This window comes from Eurypyga helias, unplaced genomic scaffold (assembly GCF_000690775.1).
Source record: "Eurypyga helias isolate BGI_N326 unplaced genomic scaffold, ASM69077v1 scaffold27646, whole genome shotgun sequence".
Lineage (NCBI taxonomy): Eukaryota > Metazoa > Chordata > Aves > Eurypygiformes > Eurypygidae > Eurypyga > Eurypyga helias.
The window spans coordinates 1,069-23,540 of NW_010257711.1; the positions used below are offsets into that span (position 1 = coordinate 1,069).

Genomic DNA, 22,472 nt, shown 5'->3' on the forward strand with positions numbered 1-22,472 from the left:
GAAAGAAATTCGAGATCTGTAACGCTGATAGGTGTTCTTCGCATTCAGTTACACTGCTGATAGGGAGTGTATGGATGTCACGCTGTTACTGTACTGATTCCAAACGTACATGGGACCTAAATATACCAAAGTGCTGAAATAATCTATATTTAGTGCGGATACTGTTGTAATGCAACCCTCCGTGGCAGTGATGGAAGGGAAAGAAGGAGGTGGGGGGCTTGAGGTCTTGTCTCCTCTGCTGCCTGCTTGCCAAGCCTGGCTACTAGGCCTGTCAGGAGAAAGGGTCTGTGGGTCCTGTGCTACAGGAGGGTGAACAAGGGCATTGTTCTGGTGTGATGACTGAAAATCAGGAATTGGAGGGAGAGGAGCTAGTCCCTCTGTGACTTGTACACTCAGCTGAAGGGATTCTGAGAGGATTCGTAGCCCTGCTCTCTCCCACAGCGTGGTTGGGCTAAGAGAGGATTCACGAAGGGAGAAAAAGAGATTCCCATCTTCACCACAGCCCCCGCAAGTCTCGCTCACTTCTTAAATCTTCTGCTGTGGTGTTTGATGGTGTTACGGAATTTTCTCATGATGTCAGCATCGTAACGGCATGGGCCATTGCTGTGTCACATGTGCTCAGGGTTTTATGTTTCTTTGATTGCAGTTTGACAGCTTTTCCATTGAACACAGGTATAACTTAGCTAGCTTACCCGGATAAAAATGATATGTTGTATAAAAAGCAACAAAGAACAGTTTTGTATGTTTGACAGATTTTTGAGATAGCTTCAAAGAGTCTTTGTATTTTCCTACGTGTAATGGAAATCGTTTGGTTTCTAAGAAGGAAGTTGTTCTTGATGTGCTGGTGTTCTCATGATGTGCTTATAGTAGTACTCTAAAACCAAGCCAGAAATATGACCAAGTTATCCCTCTTATTTCAGCATCATTAAGAGCATGCGTATATTAATCAGTTTGGCAAGGTTATTACAAATGTTTAGAAATTTTAAAAGTCCAACAAATCAATATAAATAACAATCCTTTTTGGCCTCTCCACCTAAATATGACAAATATCCCTTAACTGCAAATAATTTTCATGCTGGTGTTCATCTGTTTTTGTGACTTTGCAACGCAGGCATTATCGGAAGCGCTCTGCCTCCCGTGGACGCTCTGGCAGCCGTTCCAGAAGTCGTTCTCCATCTGACAAAAGAGGAAAACGAGAAGACAGGCGCTCCAGAAGCAGAGATCGAGAACGGAGACGTGAGAGGTCACGCAGCAGGGACAAGAGGAGGTCTCGATCGCGTGACAGAAAGCGTCAAAGGTACAGCATTCCAGTCAAGGTGGATAAAAATGCCTGTCATTTGAGTATTGATGCTCTTCCTCTATAATTAGTTACTTTGCTGATAGATTTTACTATGCTTAACTTTTCTACTTATTAAATAGTTTCTAGCTACTGGAGTTTGTAAGCACTTAGTGGTCTTGAGGACTGTTGGAGTCCCTTTACAGCCTGTTCCTCAGTAGCAGGCTACAATTATACTGTGCTCATGTGCTAACTACATACGATTTTCTTCTGTGGCAGGCGTTCAAGAAGCAGGGAGAGGGAACGGAGCCGAGAGAGAAGAAGATCCCGGAGCCGAGAGAGGAGGCGCTCTAGAAGCAGAAGTAGAGGTAGACGGTCTCGATCCTCCAGTCCGAGCAAGAACAGGAAAACAGAAAACAGGTATTTGTGTTCTCTAATTCCAACCAGTGTCATGTTGACCACATGTCATAAAACTGCTGGGAACATGGAGAGGATCATCAGGCAAAGCTTTGGTTTGTAGAACGGGGAGAATATTCTGTGAGGGTGCTGTCACTGTCTTTTCCCATTGCTTAGTGATGCCAACGCGGCTGGTTGTGAGAGCGTTTCTGTAAAAGATCCATGTTGTGGCAGCTGAAAAAAGGCAGTTAACTTCAAAGTTAAGGATGAATTTCATTCTGCAAGTTTTGTAGTGCTTCACTGTTCTCTCAGGTTTCAGTACCAGTAAGTAATGTTTTGTGTTCCAGCCTATACGCCCAAGTTAACAAAGTACCGGTGCTCCAGCACAGGCATTGCATTGAAGTGCAACTTTCTTTAAACGTGTAAATTACTGGAGAACAGTAAGTTTTAGTTACCAGGTTTGCTCCAGCGCAGTGTTCTCAGTGATGCACTGTATCGTTTTCTTTCTCATGTAAAGCACTTTATTTCTTTGGAAACACACAGGGTTTTAAAAAAAAAATAATGCAGGTAAGGTGGCAGCAGGGCATCTGTAAACAGCATCGTGGTGGCATCAGCAACAGGGGTTTGTGAACTGTCTTAGGGGCCTACCGTCGAATAAACTGCCTAGTAAACAGGGTCAGTAAAGAGCTGAAGCTTGAACTGTTAGGAGCTGACTTTAGAAATGTGTAGAAACTTAGTACAGGCCAAGTTCTTTTAAGTATATTTTAATGGAATTTTTGGCTGTAATTACAAACAGCAGATAATCATGCTGTACTGTAAAAAGAGTGGGAAGTGTAAACTGTAACAGCAGTCTGAAGAATAAACAGATTGATGACAATCTGGAAACTGTGAGAGGCTGGAATGACAGTCCTTTGGAATAAGCGTGTGGTTTGTATTAGAATAGTTTAGTCAAAAAATGCTTAATGAGATATAATTGGCTAAGGTGAAGTTTACTTTTGTTATCGTGAGTTAGCATGGTCTGGACACAGAGGGTTTGGGTTGGTTGGTTGGTTCTTTATTGGAAGCAAGTAAGGATAATGAAGTCTGTGATAAAGGGGGTTTGTGTGGAGCACGGGCCTGTGTGCTGTGTTTGAGCTACATACGTCGCTTTTCCCAGGGAGAGGGGTGGTTTTATGCCTTGCGGCCGGTACTGTTCTAGGAAATCTTTGGTCTTTCCTTGCAGATCCAGATCTAAAGAAAAGACAGAAGGTGTGGAAGTGTCCAAAGAAAAGAAAAAAGACAAAGACGACAAAGAAGAAGAGAAGGATAAAGATGCTCCCACAAATACTGTGGCCACTGAGGTAGCGGCTTTTCACGCTCACAGATTTAAAAGAGAGAATTTAAACCAAGAATTAAGTCAGCCACAGATGACTGCATTAACAAAAGAGCTGGATAAAATTCCCACTGAATGAGAGTATTCTCTTCAGTAGCAGACTCCTCTCATGGGGTGTGCTTCCGGTTCTTGGCATAAGAACCATTCTCCTCAGTTCCAGATTTCAGACTGCTTAGACCACAGAGAAGCATGAATGATTTCTAATTTGTCACATATTAGGTGTCAGCAGAGGACCCGAAATTTTTTTGTTCTGTGGACCCAGGCGAGGATCAAAGAACATGGAAAGAGGGAAGCTCACTTTGCCTTGCTGAGTGTCCTGAAAAGTTGTTCCTAGATGAAGAATTCCCAAACTAGCTGTTTTTAGCTAACTCTTCTAAACCAGCCCGTTGTTACTCACCCTCCTTTGTTAACAGTGTCTTCACAGTCAGTGAGGGCTCCCCAGGGATAAAGCAGTCACAGGTTTTTGCACTACAAGGACTTTTGGAAGGAGAGAGTAACACGAGATAGTTCTTTAGTCTTTTATGGATCAGTGGCAAAACTGAGTTGAAACTGACTGGTGTGAGTTACAGTATTTTTTCTAGTAGCTGAAGGAAAGTTTAATTCATCAAGGAATGTTGTTTAATACACTGTTACCTTAAAAATTATATACCAGCTACTGTAATGAAAAATAAAATAGTTAACTGTGTTTTTTACTTGAAAATGGTATAGCAGATGTTAATTTTTTTTGTTTACTTCTGTTGTGGTAAGTATGTGGATATCCAGTCTTCTGCATGCTCACACAAAAGTTACCTTTGTCTGAAGAGAGCTTTTGGCTGAGGAGGCCTGGGCTAAAGTCGGTGGCTGTTAACTTTTTGCTCTTTGGTTGTTTTTTATCATAGAATTTTGATCAGAACAAACTAGAAGAAGAAATGAGAAAACGAAAAGAAAGAGTGGAGAAGTGGAGGGAAGAACAACGCAAGAAGGCTATGGAAAACATAGGAGAACTGAAAAAAGAAATTGAAGAGATGAAACAGGGGAAAAAATGGAGTTTAGAAGATGATGATGGTATTTAACTTTTATGTATAAGAGTTAAAATACTTTTGTTCCTAGTAAGATTTTTGTTACATTATCCTTAAAGCATTTAATTCATTTTCAGAATGTAAACAAATAATGAAGCCTAAATCTGGTCACGGCTTCAAGTGGTTTAAGGTACAATTAAGATTAACAAACTGGAGAGATTTGTATGAGGAAAAATGCTGTAGTAATAAAACTGGACTGTAATTATTTGGGTAGACTAATAATTTAAGGCACGTGAGCACTCTTCTCTTTCCCCGCCTGTTTTATTGCCATCTCTCTTGCTCGTATTAGATGATGAAGAGGAAACTGCAGAAGGAGAAAAAGAAGGAGATGAGGTTGAAGATGAAGAGTTAGATCCTTTGGATGCTTATATGGAAGAAGTAAAAGAAGAGGTCAAGAAGTTCAATATGCGAAGTGTGAAAGGTGGTGGGAGTGAAAAGGTAAAATCACTCGTTAACATTTCTCACCTTTGTGTTTTAGTGTCAAAATGGCTTTGAAACGATAAGGGGGAAGATGCAAAAAAGCAAGAAATAAGTTAGATGCAGTTAATGCCTGTTTGCCTTAATGTGAATTTCTTGGTGTTTTTATCAAGCAGCATTCCAATAGAATTTCACCGAAGGAAGAGAAAACCCCCCAGTAAAATGCGTTCAGAAGTACAAAACCTCTGTTTCACACAGTATGCTTTTTACGTTGTATGATAGCACAACAATCCTTCTTAACTGTTTTTGTAGAAATCCGGACCAACCGTTACCAAAGTAGTAACCGTGGTGACAACCAAAAAAGCAGCAGTAGAGTCAGAAAAGAAGAAAGGGGAACTCATGGAGAATGACCAGGATGCAATGGAGGTAATGGAAGTGTCTTGTATTCCTAGTGTGAAAGGGCAGCGTGCCTCTTATAAGAGGCATGAGAAGGAGGACAGCCCTGGGCTTTTCCCATCGCCTAAGAGAGAAACATTTAGTTATTTAATTGGCAGAACTATGGCCACAAGATATTTGATCTTACGCAGTTCTGTGTTACTTGTACTGTTGCTTCAGGAATCGCCGTCGCTGCTTTGTTGTTCAGCAGCAGTGTCGCGCGGATGACAACTGAACCAGTGCCCCCTTGTCTGGCTCTGTAATTGCCCTTGGTACGAGTGGGCGGGTGTATGTCACGTGTAGCGTGCGTTCAGTTCATGTGTTCACATCACCGAAATTGGGCATTCAGGAATTGCCGTCGCTGCTTTGTTGTTCAGCGGCAGTGTCACGCGGATGAGAACTGAACCAGTTCTAGCCCTGTAATTGCCCTTGGTACGAGCGGGCGGGTGTATGTCACGTGTAGCGTGCGTTCAGTTCATGTGTTCACATCACCGAAATTGGGCAGGCAGTCCTGGGGATCCTGTGTGTGAGTCTAGTGTGTAGAGTGTTTACGTATGCAGCTGCTCAGCCTGCATGTTCTGTTGCGTGTATCTAATCTGAAAAAAATGGGGTCTGGGTGTTACATTTCTGCTGAATTTGTTTGTAAGTATCAATGTATTAATTTCCAAAACACCTCTAAGTTATGGATGTCAAAACACGTCATAAATCGTAATGAAGCATCTCTTTTAGCACAAATGAGAGGCAGGTGTTCTCATTTTTCAGTTTGGGAAACATTGGAAAGGAGTTTGATTCTGCCTAGGGCTACAGAATGCTGTGCCAAGTCATGTGTTTTAGTAGACAGCACCCTAACCCAAATTTGTAAACTTCTGCCTCACTGCCTGTATGTAAGGAATGTGTTTTAGTAGGGCAAGGTGGTACGAGGAGTTAACTGTCAGCTGCCCTCTCTGGGATGCGTCCGATGAGCTGGTAGATCTCCCGCAAGTCTTCCCACTGCACAGCTTTTAGCGTGTTGAGCAGTGGCAGAGCGGTATGGATGCTGAATGGTGACAGAACGGTGCCCTGGGATTCTCGTAGTCACCTGCTCAGCGACTGGACCTGAACTTCTCAGAACTACTCTTCTGTGTCTAAACTGCCTTCACAAAACGCTTTCAGGAGACTAGGAATATTGAGGACTTCCTGTGGTGGTGTAGGCCTGAGCAGTTGTTAAGGGTGTGGGTATGTTGCTGCCCAGGAGGTCCAAGTGGGACAGCTTTCCCCGAGTCCCCGAGCACGGTCGCACAGCCAGCTCATGCTAAGCTCTCGTTGCTGCAGTTCCAGTGTTTGCAGTACACGACTTAGAGCTGAGTTGGGTGCATCTGCCAGGGCTGCAACTGCAGTGGGACACAAAGCGCTGGTCTGCATCTGGATTTTTTTTTTCCTCAGTATTTTCCTCTTACAATTTCTGTTATATGGCAGAGATTTTTTCTGAATGACACGGCTGGTTGTTAACATTCATGAAGTCATGAAAATGATACAGAACACAGTTACAGTTAAGGTTTGGGAGAAGCAGGAAAGAAATAGCTGAAAGAACAGTTGTGACTCCTCTTAAACTGGCCATGGGTTTTCAGTATGTGGTCTAATAGGGTGAGGAGTGACTCTTGCTTCTGAGTAAAGCTCCTCTATAAATGAAAAACCAGAGCCTTTCAGAATACTAATATACTAATTCACACACAAATTATGATCTGTGCAGTATTCCTCAGAAGAGGAGGAAGTTGATCTTCAGACTGCCCTGACTGGCTATCAGACCAAGCAGAGAAAGCTGCTAGAACCAGTGGATCACGGAAAGATAGAATATGAACCTTTCAGGAAAAACTTCTATGTTGAAGTACCAGAACTAGCTAAAATGACTCAAGAAGGTAAGGACAAACACAGCCAGAACACCCTGGGTACTAACTATTAAAGAAAATAATGATGGATTGGGGTGTGCAAAGAAAGAGCAAATTCTTTTGGAATACAATGAGCATTTGGAGCAACTTGGTATAGAAAACCACTGTGTCAGATCACTGTTATTGATAACTTTGTATAGCTATATATGAGGCTTTGATTGAAAATTTTCCACCTACCTGCTGTACTTACATCTAAGAAGCTTAAAGATGTTTTTCTGGTGGTGATAAAATTAGTATTTAATGTTCAGGGACAGATCAAGAATATTTTGATCAAGGTAATACAGAAATGTCAAGTTTTACTCTGTTGTAATGCAAACTCTTATTTCAGAGGTGAATGTGTACAGGCTGGAGTTAGAGGGAATTACGGTCAAGGGAAAAGGCTGCCCCAAACCAATAAAAACCTGGGTACAGTGTGGTATTTCCATGAAGATTCTCACTGCCCTCAAAAAGTAAGCGAGCACTTCAGGAACTGCATCGTGCTTGACTTTGCTCACTGCGTTCCATCTTATGTTTGTGTGAAAAACCTTTTTCTTGGTTGCCTAATGCAACACGTCCGTGTTTGTAGATGTTACCTGTGTAGTCATCAGAGTGCTTGTCACTCCGTGTTGAGCTGTTGGTATGAACTATTCCTTCTGCCATTTCTGACCTGCTTTTGCTGCTCGTTTTTAAGCTGTGTTTTTTGAATGGCACTGGTATGTGTACGTAAATATGAATATGCAATTTATTTTATCATGACTTTGGGGTTCACATCTGTCAAATCCTGTGTTGTTCTTAAAGTATCTTTTTTTCCCCTTTCTTTAAGACATGGCTATGAAAAGCCCACTCCCATTCAAACCCAGGCTATCCCAGCAATTATGAATGGACGTGATTTGATTGGCATCGCGAAAACAGGAAGCGGGAAAACCATTGCATTTCTGTTGCCCATGTTCAGGCACATAATGGATCAGAGAGCGTTAGAAGAAGGAGAAGGTCCCATAGGTACAAAGCTTTTCTTTTCAAAACCACTATTTAAATAAATAAAACCTGAAGTGTACGCTTTAGGAGGGTCTTCAGCTCTCCTCTTGGCTGTAGGGAGGAATGCTTGCTGACTGGTGTCCGTTAAAGAGGGGCTTTTTTTGTGTTTAGTTAATGACCACCATGCTGTTTGATGTTGTTTGTCATCACTGTGCTGTCTAATAGTCCTTCAGGAGCACGAGGATGTCCATGTATCTGGAAGACAAACCCTACTCCTTGGATTTTGAAACTTTGACCAGATTTCCACCCCATCCTCATACTGGTTTTATTCTTATTGGTTTTGTTTTGGTTTTTTTTTTAATTACATTTTTAGACGTAGGTATAAGCAAATGGCTGTAAACATCATCACAGAACATTAATTTTTATTGCATAAGTGACGCCGTCTCGTGTATGACAATGTACGATGGAAATGCTCTGCTTTTCAGCTGTCATCATGACACCGACTCGCGAGCTGGCTTTGCAGATCACCAAGGAGTGTAAGAAGTTCTCAAAGACACTTGGGCTTCGAGTTGTCTGTGTTTATGGAGGAACAGGAATCAGTGAACAGGTATACGAGACACACGCCTTACTTGTCAAATAACTCTTGAACTTTATTAGTTAATGTTACTTTTGCCGTTCATTTAGTTCCTTTCTCGTTCCCATAAATGCAGTATATTTGCAGCCTTCATTATGGATTTTCTCTCTGTGAGTGGCAATAAGGCTAAAGCTCAAGTGTTTGCACATAACTTACCCTTAAACATACTGATGTTTCTGAAAATTCTGAAGTGTTCTTAGAATTTTCACACTGTTTCTTTTTATCTGTGTCGTGAGCGTGGCAGTAATTAAACTGTTAGTGGGATGCGACAGTTTGAAAGTTATTGAGAAGCTGTGTTTTTGTGAGGATTCCCCAGCAAAAGCCAGAAAATTTTCTTTATTGCACCGGTTGGAGCGAGTCCAGACGAGAACACGAAGATGCTCTGCTATGGGGACAGGCTGGGAGAGTTGGGCTTGTTCAGCCTGGAGATGAAAAGGCTCCAGGGAGACCTTATTGCAGCCTTCCAGTGCCTGAAGGGGCTACAAGGAAGCTGGGGGGGACTTTTTACAAGGGCCTGTAGTGACAGGACAAGGGGTAACGGGTTTAAATTGAAAGCAAGGACATCAGGAAGAAATTCTTCCTGGAGAGGGTGGGAGGGCACTGGGACAGGTTGCCCAGAGAAGCTGTGGATGCCCCATCCCTGGAAGTGTCCAAGGCCAGGCTGGATGAGGCTTGGAGCAACCTGCTCTAGTGCAAGGTGTCCCTGCCCATGGCGCTGGATGATCTGTAAGGTCCCTTCCAACTCAAGCTGTTCTATGATTCTTTGATTATCAAATATTGCATGTTAGAGTATAGAATCATAGAATCATAAAATGGTTTGAGTTAGAAGGGACCTTAAAGATCATCTAGTTCCAACCCCACTGCCATGAGCAGGGGCACCTTGCACTAGAGAGTAATTCAGAGATTAACTTCAAGGGGGTTCCCCACCCGCTCCTCCTGTTTATGGAAACAACAGGGGTGACCATCTGTGATGGAAAGTGGTTTATTTAATATCAGTTGTCCCTGATATAACGTGACATTTCCTATAGGCCCTTCACTGTACAGAAGTCACATCCCCACTATAACCACTTCCGGTGTTGGCAGCGGTTACTCTTTTACAAAGTAAAGTTTTCCAAAGACTTTCAAAAAATTGCTAAGTAAAAGTTTGCCCGTAACGACTCCCATTAGCAGAACAGCAGTACTATGATGTATGTTGTTTTCTTTTCTGCAAGGCGGTACGTATAAACCCTCCCCCCGCCCCCACTAATAGTTTGTTTGCTGTGTTTTCAAATCAGATAGCTGAACTCAAAAGAGGTGCTGAAATTATTGTTTGCACACCTGGACGTATGATTGACATGTTAGCAGCTAACAATGGTGAGTAGAAAACCTTTTCCTATAGAGAATTGTTTATATTTGTTGTGTAATTCTAACAAATTCAAAAGATCATGTATTTTGATAAATGGTCTTATGGAATTTTCTTATATCTCTTCAGGCTGCACTGCCTAGCTATTGAGAATATCTAGCACTAATAATAGGTTTAGTCATATAATCGTTTGACTCTTTTTGGGAGGACAGGAAATACTGCATTCTTGAAGAGTTTCTGAGAATGTTTATCATTGTTAAACGTAAAATATGCTGGTCCAAATTGTTTAACTTCCAGTCGTTTAGATAAAGGTTATATGGCAGTTGCTTACTTTGTCTGCCCGTTGATCCTTGGTGGCTGTTAGTGTAGCTCAGCAGTTACCCACTTGTGCATAAGAGCCTCTGACCCTGCCTTGATCGGTCGGTTCTGAAAAACAAAGAAGCCCTCCCTAAATAACTGTTCAAAAGTGAAAGAACTGACCTTACATCAAATATTCAGCTTGATTAAACTGAGCCACTGCAGCTTTAAGAGGTTTTGTCCTAGTGTAACCATTGCATGCTTATTAGATAAAGTTTTATTATTAAATTATTCCACATCAAAACCTCTACTAAACTGTTGACATTATTTAACTTCTGTGGAAAAAGTACCTTCAAGACATATAGAACTGGGCTTCCAAGACTTAAATCGTCAAAGGTAGGTACATTAATGCTGTTCCCAAGTAATTTTACAAAGTTATTATTTGGGGATGAAAGTGTTAAGATGTTAAATAGATATGTAGATTTTAAGAGCTATTTAGTTTGTTCCTTAAGTATGGATTCCGTATCTTAAAACAAGGCAGGGCTAAATCTCTCAACAATAATTTGGGGATTCAGCTACAGTTTGCTGAAGCCAAAACCACCAAATTCTCCTGTAGTTGCTAGGCACGAGTCTGAGTGATAGTTGTAGAAAATGGGATAAATCTGGTCCACCCTGAGAGCATTTGGCAGTGTCACTCCACGTTGTTTGGAGCTTGAACGTGTTCACGTGTTTTTATCATTTGAGAATAGGATTCTTAAATCCTTCTCGTGAAAGGGAATCTCTTAGCTGGTTGTTTGGGAAGGGTGATAATTATCCTGTCCGTCGTAAGTTCAAGATGTTCCCAGCTATACAACTTCCTTACTTTGTTTCCGGCTGTCCCAGAGTTTGGGGTGGTTCGTAATGTTAAATTTCGTCATGTTACTGGGTAGGTTTGAATCTTTATTTCCTCGTTCTGAAAAGACTGCTTACTCTGGTTTGTGCATATTATTAGCAGTTAACTAGCATTAGCATGATTATCCTCAAATAGTTATTCTAGCTCCGAGGAAGCATTACAGATTATATGTGTAAAAGGAATTTCTCTGAGGCTGCAGTTAGCACTGGGCTTTGCCTTCCACACATGCGCTGTAATCTCTAATATGTTTTTTTCTAGGTGGCGCTGTCAGATAATGGCTGATGTGGCTCCTTGCTTCATCTCAGTCTTAGTTTTATGATGTGTTTTGGCGAGGGCAGTTTTCTGAATTTTACAGGTTCTTCTGGCCCTATGATGGTATGCAAGAGAAGCGTTTGACACAATAAAGGGCCTTGTGCATACTTACACATTTCCCAGAATGTATGTGTGATTAAACTGAGAACACTAAAATTCACGTTTAGTGAATTTTTTTAATGTTAATTAATGCCTTTGTTAGAAGATAGTGAGACTATGTAACATTTTTTAAAAAAATTATTCCTGAGGGAAACTAAATCTTCATGTGATGTTGTTTCCCATGTGTTTTTTCCTCTCCTTTCACAGGTCGGGTGACAAATCTCCGTAGAGTCACGTATGTTGTACTTGATGAAGCAGACAGAATGTTTGACATGGGTTTTGAGCCTCAGGTAATTAATGACATGAGTGAAATTGCCACAGTTTCACTGTTTTCCATTTCAAGGCTTTTGCAGTGCGGCGCTGGTACTGCACTGCCAGTGAGTGTTCAGGGAGCTGTGCTACGGACAGGCGGCGGTGTGAACGGTCTCCGGAATTTTTCTCTTGTCCTCGCCTGCTTTGCTTGCAGTGAATTCTCATACAGCCTAGCTTTTTCCCTAACAGCCTTTGCTGGTTTTTACACACGTGTTTTGGATACCTGTGGCCGTGTTGTAGCCCTGTGTAACCCCTTGAGGCAGGTGTCACACGAGGAGTCTGATGTCTCCTGGCAGTGTCGTGCAGGGGACAGGAACAAAGTTTGGAATTGTGACAAATTCCTTGCTGCCAGCATTGGATATCCCAGACTCTTCTGGTTGTCATCAGGCTATATTGTTCTCCAAAACTAGGAAAATCCCTTTATTTCATCTCTTGAGCTGTAGGTTTTCTGCTGCGTGTCTTAAGATTTCGGCTGGGCTGTTGTCAGGTTGCATATTGCCACTCATCTTCCTTTCAAATCCAGCAAGTTTTGCCTGTTTTCCAGTGCCAGCACCTAGATCCCAAGAGGAAACCTGTAGAGAAACGTGGTCTGTCTAGTGCAGGTACCACCCAACTGTACAGCCGAGAGCTCTGTATGTGTACGAAGTTCAGGTACAGCACCTGGGTACTAACAGGGAACGTTCTCTTCAACCAGGTTATGCGCATTGTAGACAACGTCAGGCCTGACCGTCAGACTGTCATGTTCTCTGCTACTTTTCCCAGAGCTATGGAGGCCTTAGCTCGGAGAATCCTGAGTAAACCTATAGAAGTGCAGGTCGGAGGCAGAAGTGTTGTCTGTTCTGACGTGGAGCAACATGTCGTGAGTATCGCACATCTGCCTCGCTTATCTTCTCCTTTGCTTGCTACAGGTTATTCCCAGCAATATTGAATATAAACCAACATACCTAGAGGGCTTTGCTCTTTAGAAGCGTAGTGACCTTGCTGAACAGGAGCTCAGAATAGACTAACAACCTAATCTGCAAATGCAGTGCAACCACCTGTGTTTTAAAAACTTGGGGTTATACCACAAAACCAAACAGCAGTTCTGCCATGCGCTGTGGAAGCAGCCTGAGCAGGTCATCTCCTGTCCCTGACTCTTCTTTTTATCCAGCCTGAATGTGTTTAATGACTTGAGAGACAAGTTGTCTCCTTCCCACTTGACTTTTGTATGTCTTTTTCCAGATTGTCATAGAAGAGGAGAAGAAGTTTTTGAAGTTACTGGAGCTGCTGGGACTCTATCAGGAGAAAGGATCGGTTATCATTTTTGTAGATAAGCAAGAACATGCTGATGGATTATTGAAAGATTTAATGAGAGCCTCTTACCCTTGCTTGTCTCTTCATGGAGGTAATCTGCAATCTTCAGGACTTATAATAACCACTCCAAACCAGAATATTAGTATTTAGTAGTTACAAAGAGAAGTTAGTTCCTGTACAGTACCATTTGTTATTTCTTCCTAAGCAGGTTTTGCTTTATAATTGAGAAAGATACTTGTCTCTTAATTTGCAACAGACCTGATAGTTTTCCGTAATGACTATTTATTGTTCCCCATGGGATGTCATCAGATGCCGAACCTTGTCCCTGTGCAACAGGATTGTTACTGAGAGTTAACACCTCTCGGGGAATATTGGTAACCACTCGCTGTTGTAGTGAGTGCTGCCAGGGGAGTGTTATATGGTACTTTTCTGTGAGATTCCACAGTAATAGCAGCTGTCGTTTCACTTTTCTGCCTTCAAGTAATAATATAACGGAAGTAGTTTAGTAGCAAAGGAAGAAAGCTCTGTAGAATATTGTCCATCCCAGAGTATTTTAAAACTTTCTATGTATAATGCTCTTAAAATTACAGTCACCCATAACCAGTGAGTACAAAACCACTGTTCCTTTAGTGCAGCAGTGGAAGAGGGAGAAGTATTCCCGTTCTTCTGAGATTTCTGTTGGTTTTACAGAACAGACCCAGCCTCCAGGTGAGGTCTCAGTTGAATGTAAAAAGTCAAATAGAATCATATTAAAGGAACTTTTGAGGATCTTGATTCTATGATTCTAAGATCTTGGTATGGAAAAACATCTTTGTAGTGGAAAAACTAAAAGTTTTGTAACAGACGAGAGATTTATTATTCCGACTGATGTATTTTGCCTGTGAAAGTGTGAATGTATTGAACTGTAGTTTTCTTAGGCTTTGGGTTGTTTGAAGTTGGAGGATGTTTTGACTGCTGTACAAATTCTTCGTAGTCAACCGTTTGGTCTGGTTTCTCGCAGGTATCGACCAGTATGACAGGGACAGCATAATTAATGATTTCAAGAACGGAAATTGCAAACTTCTGGTGGCCACATCCGTAGCAGCAAGGGGCTTGGATGTGAAACAGTTGATGCTGGTGGTCAATTATAGCTGTCCCAACCATTATGAAGATTATGTGCACCGAGCAGGCCGAACTGGCCGAGCTGGCAATAAAGTAGGTGACATCAGTGGCCTGTTTGGGTTATCACTGAAAATTTTTCCTTATTTACTGCAGGATCAAGGTGTTCCCAAGGGGTAGCTACAGAGGGAGTAGTTTCCAGTATTGGTGGGAAGAGGGTTTTCCTTTAGAGCGCGTCTAAGGTTTTGGAGTGATCCTGTGTAAAATATATTCTGAATTTTAACACTATGGAAGTGGGAATTTACATGTTGTTCTGATGTATGATGTTCTTTTAAATCTCACTTGTGGCTGAAAGTTTGGGTGGTTTTCACTGCTAGAGATGGTCCCTACTAAATTTTAAGATTTTATTTGCTAAACTTCTAACTGTGGCGAGACTGAAAGGAAAGACTTCAGTTTCTACCATCTGTGGGTGATTACCTCAGCTTCCTGGGAAATCACGTTATTCATTCTACGTGGTTACTTTATTGGCCAGAACAACAGCATCTGCACAAGGGTGCATCAGTAGGTTCGGAGATAAAGTGTCTCCCGAGGTTTTTCTTTATCATCTTTTAAATTAATTTTGACCAGGGGTATGCGTACACATTCATTACTGAGGACCAGGCACGGTATGCCGGTGATATCATTAAGGCTTTGGAATTGTCTGGGAATCCAATTCCTACTGATTTGGAGAAGCTCTGGGCTGACTTCAAAGACCAACAGAAGGCTGTAAGTAATGCTTTCTTCTGTAGTGGGCTTTGGTCTGGGTCCAGCTGTAGAGTGCACGTACGTGTGTGTCATCTTGCTGGCTTCGTGGAGAACACGTGTGTGCTCAGGTAGGTGTGTGAGTGTTTTCAGGATTGGGATCTTGAATGCCATTTACAGGACTGGACGTGAGAATTCCAGTGCGGTCATCGGGCGTGTGATAAACACGCCTGCTGTGTAAGGGGCACTTGGGCTTTTCGCAGCGTTCACGTAATTGATACTGAAGTTCTTTCACAGAACTCGTAGTGTTTCCTGAGCTCTCGCCATCAGAGCATCTCGCTCACGCTGAGAAGAGCGACTTCGGAGCTTTTCCGATATGAAAACTGGGAGGTGTTTTTACTGCATTTGAAAAGCATTTAAAACTTCTGCTCACAGAAAACCCAAATAGTGTATTGTTTCTATCTACTGAATTAACATAGTTTGTTTAATTACGCTTCCTTTTCATTTTGTAGATTCAAACATTCAAACTGGTAAATTTGAAGAGCTTTCTAACTGTGCTGGATTTGCTTTTTAAATGGAATAACTTCAGAATAATTTATATCATCTCAGAGTGATTTTATGACTATCAGAATTAGGATTTTAAACTTCCAAGCGTGACAATATACGTTTTTGTTTTCAGGAGGGAAAGTTGATTAAAAAAAGCAGTGGATTCTCTGGAAAAGGTTTTAAATTTGATGAAACAGAACAGGCTTTGGCTAATGAAAGAAAGAAGCTACAAAAAGCAGCTCTTGGCTTGCAGGATTCAGATGATGAAGACACAGCCGTTGATGTAAGTACCTGAAAATAAGATTTAAGTTGCTTAAGGATTTCCTATATATATAGGTTTTTTCCCTCCATGAGGTTACGTAACACCCTGCCGAGTGCGTGGATTTTTGTTACTCCGTGTCCTACACTACTGACTTAGTTAAATTTCATGAGTAGATCTCTTTGTGTCTTCTCCGATACAAGAGAGCGAGCTATGAGGATCAAAATCTATTAAGACCTTGAAAGTCTCTTTCTGACGTACTGATACTTTGTCTCATGTATGTGGTTACGTAAATGTCACAGAAGTTCTTTTCTTTGCAATATTAAGCTTGTGTAAGTGAAATAGAATGGTTGCCCTCGTTGGCAAATAGTTTTTTCCTTGCAGTGTTGTAAACACATTCGTAGTAGCTTTTCAGTTTCTTACTAGATTCCTCTTTTCATGTTGTTAGACTCCTTTTCGTGACCTTGGAAGCAAACACTGTGTTGAAGCTTCTTCCTGATTATTAGATCATCGTTCCTCCTGTTGAGCTGTAGTTCTGTGCAGGCTTTTGCCATCTATACGAGATTTCTTTCTTTAAAAACACCTAAACTGAATGCACCGTAGCGTTTTCTTTATTTAGCATAAGATTATCTAATGGTAAATGCAGTGGTCTAATAATTGTTATTTTCTTTAGATCGATGAACAAATTGAAAGCATGTTCAATTCAAAGAAAAGAGTAAAAGACATGGGAACACCAGGGACATCAAACGCTCCTACGCCATCAGCTGGGAATGCAGAAAAACTGGAAATCGCTAAAAGGTTGGCTTTGAGAATCAATGCCCAGAAGAATCTTGGAGCAGAGGCACAAGTCTTGGTCCCCTTCCACTTCAAGGTCGGGCTCTTCACAGAGCAATTATTTTCTTGTTTGTTTTTTTAAGTAACGGTTGTGCAGTTCTGTGTCTGCAGCTGCCAGGTTAGTCAGTGTTTCTGCAGTAGCACTGCGGTATTCAGCCCGTTTCTGCTGGGCTAACTCAGTTACCAGTTGTAGATTTGTAATTGAGCTAATAGGATAATGAGATGTAATACAGGACTGGAAACGCTTTGCCCTGGCAGAGAGTTAATTGATCATGATGAAATGATGCAGTCGGGTTTTGTCAGCTTCAGCACAGTTGCAGAACATCTGCTGCTGCTGAAGCACGTGGTGTATAATCCATGTAGATGGAGGTTAACGTGGCCTGGAATGTCCAAAGGTATTGGAATGTCCAAAAGACCAGTAAGATCTCTTCTACGCAGTGGGAAGGGAGTTACTGAGAGGAAGGAAAGAGAAAGAGAAGTTTGGAGAATTATGTGGACAATTATATTACATGGACATCTCTTCATGAAACCCGTGGTGGTTATCGAGGAGTTCTGTTGGCTGCCTCCTTCTCAACATGGACCTGTTGTTTTTTACAGGACGTGATGCAGCAGGCTACAAACGCTATCCTGAGAGGAGGCACAATTCAAGCTCCTACTGTATCTGCCAAGACCATTGCAGAGCAGCTGGCTGAAAAAATCAATGCTAAGCTCAATTATGTACCCATAGAGAAGCAGGAGGAAGAGAAACAGGATGGAGGACAAAATGAATCCTTCAAGAGATACGAAGAAGAATTAGAGATCAATGACTTCCCACAGGCAAGTAACCATTTTGCTATAATCAATTGTAAATGACCGTTATTTAACAAAGGCTATTCCCACAGCTTAGATCGATTATCCCAATCAAGTATTTTGTCTATTTCTCATCATCCCTAATTGGATTTACTGCATTATCTGTGATTACCCCTCAGCTTACAGATACACAGTTCTCTGGACATATTGCAGAGAATGTCAGAAACACAAGCATTCCTTATCATGCAAAAATCTTTTCGCCCTCTGCCACTGACTTCTCACACACCCAAATCTTTGACACTGTCTCGCATTTTATTTCAGAGGCCTTACCTCTGTGACTGATACTGCTCTGTGCTTTTTGTACTACCTGAGCATGCCTGCCGTTCAGAATATTGCTGTTCTGGTCTGCTTTGTGTGTTATTTGGAGGGTTTATATTCCACAGTATCAAGCACAGATTCCTTGTATTTGTCTTTGAGGTTCTGCCCAGATTTGCCTTATTTTATCAGAAATATGTTGTGTTATTAGCTTGTTACCCTTCCCTCTCAGAAATCCTCTTAATCTCATTCTAAGCAGTTTCTCATTCACAGAACGCCTTCTAGACTTCATCATTTTGCTCAGGCTCCTTCTCGCCCTTTAGGATACGCTTGCTAGGCACGACACACTGCTTGCCCCTATGGCTAGACAAGTGCCTGTTCTGCTGTCTGCACACGTGCATCTGCAAATGAATACATCTTAGATCTTTAGGTGGTGTTTGTAGAGCTGCGCTAGGAAAAATAGGTCGCTCCTGATCATTTTTGTTCTTCAGTATTCTGTAGTATCTCCCCCGGAACATCGGTGTCCATATGGCAGTGCCTCGGTGAGAATTGTCACTGCTCATTATGTCCCTGGAAAATCCCGTAAGAGAGAGGGACTGGACACGTGTAACACTGAGCACAGTGCAGGGCTGAGGTGGCAGGGGTACAGGGAGGCAGAACGATTGACTAAAGCAAGAACGACAGCTGACTCTCTAAGCTGTGTATGTGGGAGTGCTCCACCGCTGTTCGATACCATCACACCTGCGATACACGGAGGGTGGCCTTCCTGCTTACGGGTGCAGTCTTTTCCGAAGCCAGGTTAATGCTGGTGAGGTACCTCTGGCAGAGGATACGTAACAGATGTGATCCAGCGGCGTACGGCTGCCTTTAGAGGCTGCATTCCGAAGCTGGCCTCTGGAAGAGCAGTGGGTTAAGGCAGGGTGTGTTTGCTCAGCCTACCAGAACTGAGAAACCAGACGGGGAGCTTTGCCTTCACACCAAGGCAGCAGGAGCTTCTCCACGCCCGAGTCCTCTACCTTTGAATGCCAGAGCTCACCACGACAGAACTGTCTCAATCTACAGGCCACTAGCCACTTTGTAGTAATTTCATTGTCTACATTAATGAGATGCATTTATCATAATGAAGTACTGGGGGGGATGCTTTTGAGATCTGGGGCAAGTTTTACAGCGTTCTGCAAAACAACAGGCAGTGTTTATTCCTTAGGCTTTATTTATGGAGATTTTAAGGTTTACTTCTTTTTGTCTTTAACCAACGAGCTGTGCAGAAGACATAGCTTCTTATATTTTGTTAAAGACAAAGACCTATTTTGTTAAAGGGAAGTACTCCCAGCCATTAACAGTATGTGTTTGCCCTTGACAGCTCTACAAAGAGTGCTACATAAAGTACTTGAGTGCTGCTTCAGAAAATCACATCAAAAAATTAAAGTTTTAAACTTTCAGCATAGCAGAACGGAAGGTCTTTAGAGTTCTTGCTTCAGTAGTACTGTGCATCCATTCTCTTTCCTCCTTCTTCCATAACTTTATCTCGTGGACACAAGAGGCAGATTTTTCAAAATGTACTTGAGTAAAAAACACCAGCTAATACCTCATTCCTGGTTTTTAAAGTAGAATGGCATGAGTGATTTCCACAGCGTGGTGTCCTTGTTGGCCAAGATGTCAGGTAGCCTTTGGATTGCCTTTTCTCCTTGTTCATCCTCCCGTGTCCTTTACCTTGCAGACTGCCAGATGGAAAGTTACCTCCAAAGAAGCGCTGCAGAGAATCAGTGAATACTCTGAAGCTGCTATTACCATCAGAGGAACCTACTTCCCTCCAGGCAAAGAACCCAAGGAAGGAGAACGGAAGATTTATTTGGCTATAGAAAGTATGTATTCTTTTTAGAAACATTTCAGTTAAAAGATGTGACTTTTCTTAAACAGGCATGGGATCTCTCTAGCCATAGTGTCTGGGTGCTCGTTACAGACCCACGGTAGTTACTCTGCAGATTAATAGAATTGCTAAAGAAACATTCGTTTATCTCAATACACTTTGTCACGTGATCCATGGGGATCAGAGAGATGCTTCTCCTGGGAAGACTGACCTGCCACAGACCAACAGCAAACGTGTATGGAATCATCAGTTTGGAGGAGAGGGAAACAGAATAAGCACAAAGATGGCTGTGCCAGTGTGAAATAAGGAAGAAAATAGAATTGTGTGGCTGTAAGAAATTACACCAACTACTACAACAAAAACTTTGTAAATCTCATGATGGTTGAGTAGAGTTTTTCTTAAAGAAACCTCTAATCCTGGGTATTTCTGAATAGTGTAACTTATGTGGTTTAAGCGTCTTCTTAGAACACAGTCTGGCAGCGGCAGGCTGTTCAGTACTAGGGTGTTCTTCAGCAAATAGTTGGGCATGTTCCACAGGTTTTAGTGTTTCTGAAAATAGCCAGCGAGGTTCATTCTTTGGGCTTCACGTATGCAAAGCATTGAAGGTGGGAATACTTCTTTGTCTTCAGGTGCCAACGAACTGGCTGTACAGAAAGCGAAGGCAGAAATTACACGACTTATAAAGGAGGAGCTCATCAGATTGGTGAGTGTAATATCCAGAATGCAGAGGGAAAGCACCTTCGTTTATGCTTGTTTAGATTAATTTGTCCAAATGTTGACGCTCTGGCATACATTTGTATTAATATCGGGGACTGGAGCCTGTAGGTCTCCAACCCAGCCTGGGAAGGACGTCACTGTGTTCAGTCAGCCGGATGGGCCGCTGATAGCCAGCCCGCAGACGGAGAGAACGCGTGAACGCAGCTTTTTGCCCGAAGACCCCTTCAAGAGTTAGGTCCAAATGAACTTCCTAATTTCAGCACGATCAGGCAGGGTGGAGGAGAATTATTCCCCTCATTTTCATGCTTTATGGGTGGTGAGAGATTAGTTTGCCGAAGCTGTACAGCATGCCCAGCTGTAAGTCAGCTTAGTTCAACAGACTCTTTTTGTCAAAGAAGATATTGTCTTGAGAATTTGAGTTCTCTGTCTGAGGAAACCTGGCCTTTCTGTAGATTAACCTTCAGTGATTCTGTGTTAGACTGGCTTTTTCTCTTCAGTTGCCTCTCACACCAGCAGTCAGTTCCAGCCATCTCGCTGAGCCGTTATCCACAGTTTTGTTTCTTTTCAAAATTATCAACCCCTCCCATAAAAATGTTTTCCAGAGGAAGGAGATTGCTAAGGAGCTGCTTATTCACTTCTAAGGTGGACTTATCCTTGGTGGGATTTTATTGCCACTCGTTTATCCATTTTCACTCTTAACGGTGATTATTCTCTCCTTTATTCGCAGCAAAATTCATACCAACCAACCAACAAAGGAAGATACAAAGTTCTATGAGTGTTTGGAGTTACCTGTCTGCCAGTGGCTGGTGCGTGAAACTTTGTGGCTTCTGTTGTTTTTTGCTGTTTACACTGCTTATTGTAAATTAAGAATTTTTTTATTTTGTCTTGCGGACATTTTTTAACAGAAAATTGATACTTGCTGAAACATCTTAATTCTCTTCTCTAAAGTTACCAGTCTTAAAGCAGACCAGTTTGGGCGCAGCATGATTTAATTTAAAAGTGCTGTTTATATACGTCATAAAGAATATAAAATAAAACAGATTTTAATTTTCCTGACAGACTGTACTGTTAAGTAAATGAAACAATGTTGGGATTTGGGTTGGAAATTGTTAGGATGTGCCTGTTTCATATAGTGGGGATGGTTCACGCCACACCAGTTTATGCTGGAGAAATGATAGAACGCCAGAATAAAGGCAGGATTTTCTCCTGATCCATAGCATCTCTCTGGCTGGTTCCACACACATCCATTCCCTGTACAAGTATGTCCCCTCTAAGGTCAGAGAGTCTCGCAGTGATCAGAGTAGAGAATTTTACCCAGGAACACTGGAGGTCTAGTTGTAAGATCTTCTTACCCATTTCACGTCCCGCTTTGTCTTTCTCATCCAGGTAATAGAAGAACTCTTTGGGGTGTTTGTAAAGTGAAATGTTTTGTAGTATGAAAATAGTTTTCCTGTTTTTTTCTAAACATCAGAACATTAGGATTTGATTTTTCTCCCTCACTCTCTGGCATGAGAATGAAAGCCTGTGGAGTTGAAAAAGAAATTCTCAGAGAGAAAAAAAGAGAAACCTCTTTTGTAATGAAATACGACTTTGTCACTTTTTTATAGTGTTCTTATATATACATTTATTGTGATTTTTTTCCCCCAGGGTTGTCATCTTTATTACTGTTAGGACATGGCTTTAAATAAACATGAATAATGGTATTAATGAGGGAGTTCCACAAATACCGACTATCAGTGCAGTCAATAAGCTACTGGGACAGGCCAGACCTTTCTGTTTGAGGCTCATCCCCACAGACATTAGTATTCGCCATGGACACTTACAATTCTTAAGCATTTAACTTTCCCGTCTGCTAATCCGGAGCCTAAGCAGGAGCAATTTGACTCGTCTCATTCTAGCAGCTTCAAGACTTCCAAGCTGATGACTTTCAAAAGGACTTTTGTAGAAAGCTTTTTGTACCTGACACGTTGAGAAGCAACGTGTCGTTTGAAACCAGCTGTGTATATACTGCTCCAGCCCCGGTGAAGACAGATCGTACAGCTGCATCGTGGCTGTATACATTCACAACTTCTAGTTCCCAGCGTCAGGTGATTCCTGTTTGCGTACGGCTGTCTGTCGCTCTCCTGTCACTGTTCCTTACGTGCCATACAGGGAAGACAGGAAGGACTATACCAACTTAACAGTACACATTCAGGATGTAACACCCAGCACTTGCCAATATTTATGCGTTGAATCATGGATCCCAGAATGGTTTGGGTTGGTGGGACCTTAAAAGCCCCCCCAGTCCCACCC

General features: G+C 42.0%; 1 protein-coding gene across 1 annotated transcript; it reads left to right on the forward strand.

Moving 5' to 3' along the window:
- Nucleotides 1-1,111: 1,111 nt before the first annotated feature.
- DDX46 (DEAD (Asp-Glu-Ala-Asp) box polypeptide 46) lies at nt 1,112-21,395 on the forward strand (the record flags this gene model as incomplete). The annotated part of the gene is made up of 22 exons (XM_010154125.1): nt 1,112-1,297; nt 1,556-1,696; nt 2,895-3,012; nt 3,923-4,088; nt 4,392-4,540; nt 4,832-4,945; nt 6,684-6,849; nt 7,208-7,328; nt 7,682-7,857; nt 8,319-8,440; nt 9,742-9,820; nt 11,617-11,699; nt 12,416-12,580; nt 12,943-13,105; nt 14,015-14,208; nt 14,740-14,877; nt 15,533-15,682; nt 16,332-16,529; nt 17,090-17,308; nt 19,314-19,458; nt 20,093-20,166; nt 20,908-21,395. Coding segments are annotated over 22 exons (3,115 nt in total), but the record flags the coding sequence as incomplete, so codon positions are not given.
- Nucleotides 21,396-22,472: the final 1,077 nt, after the last annotated feature.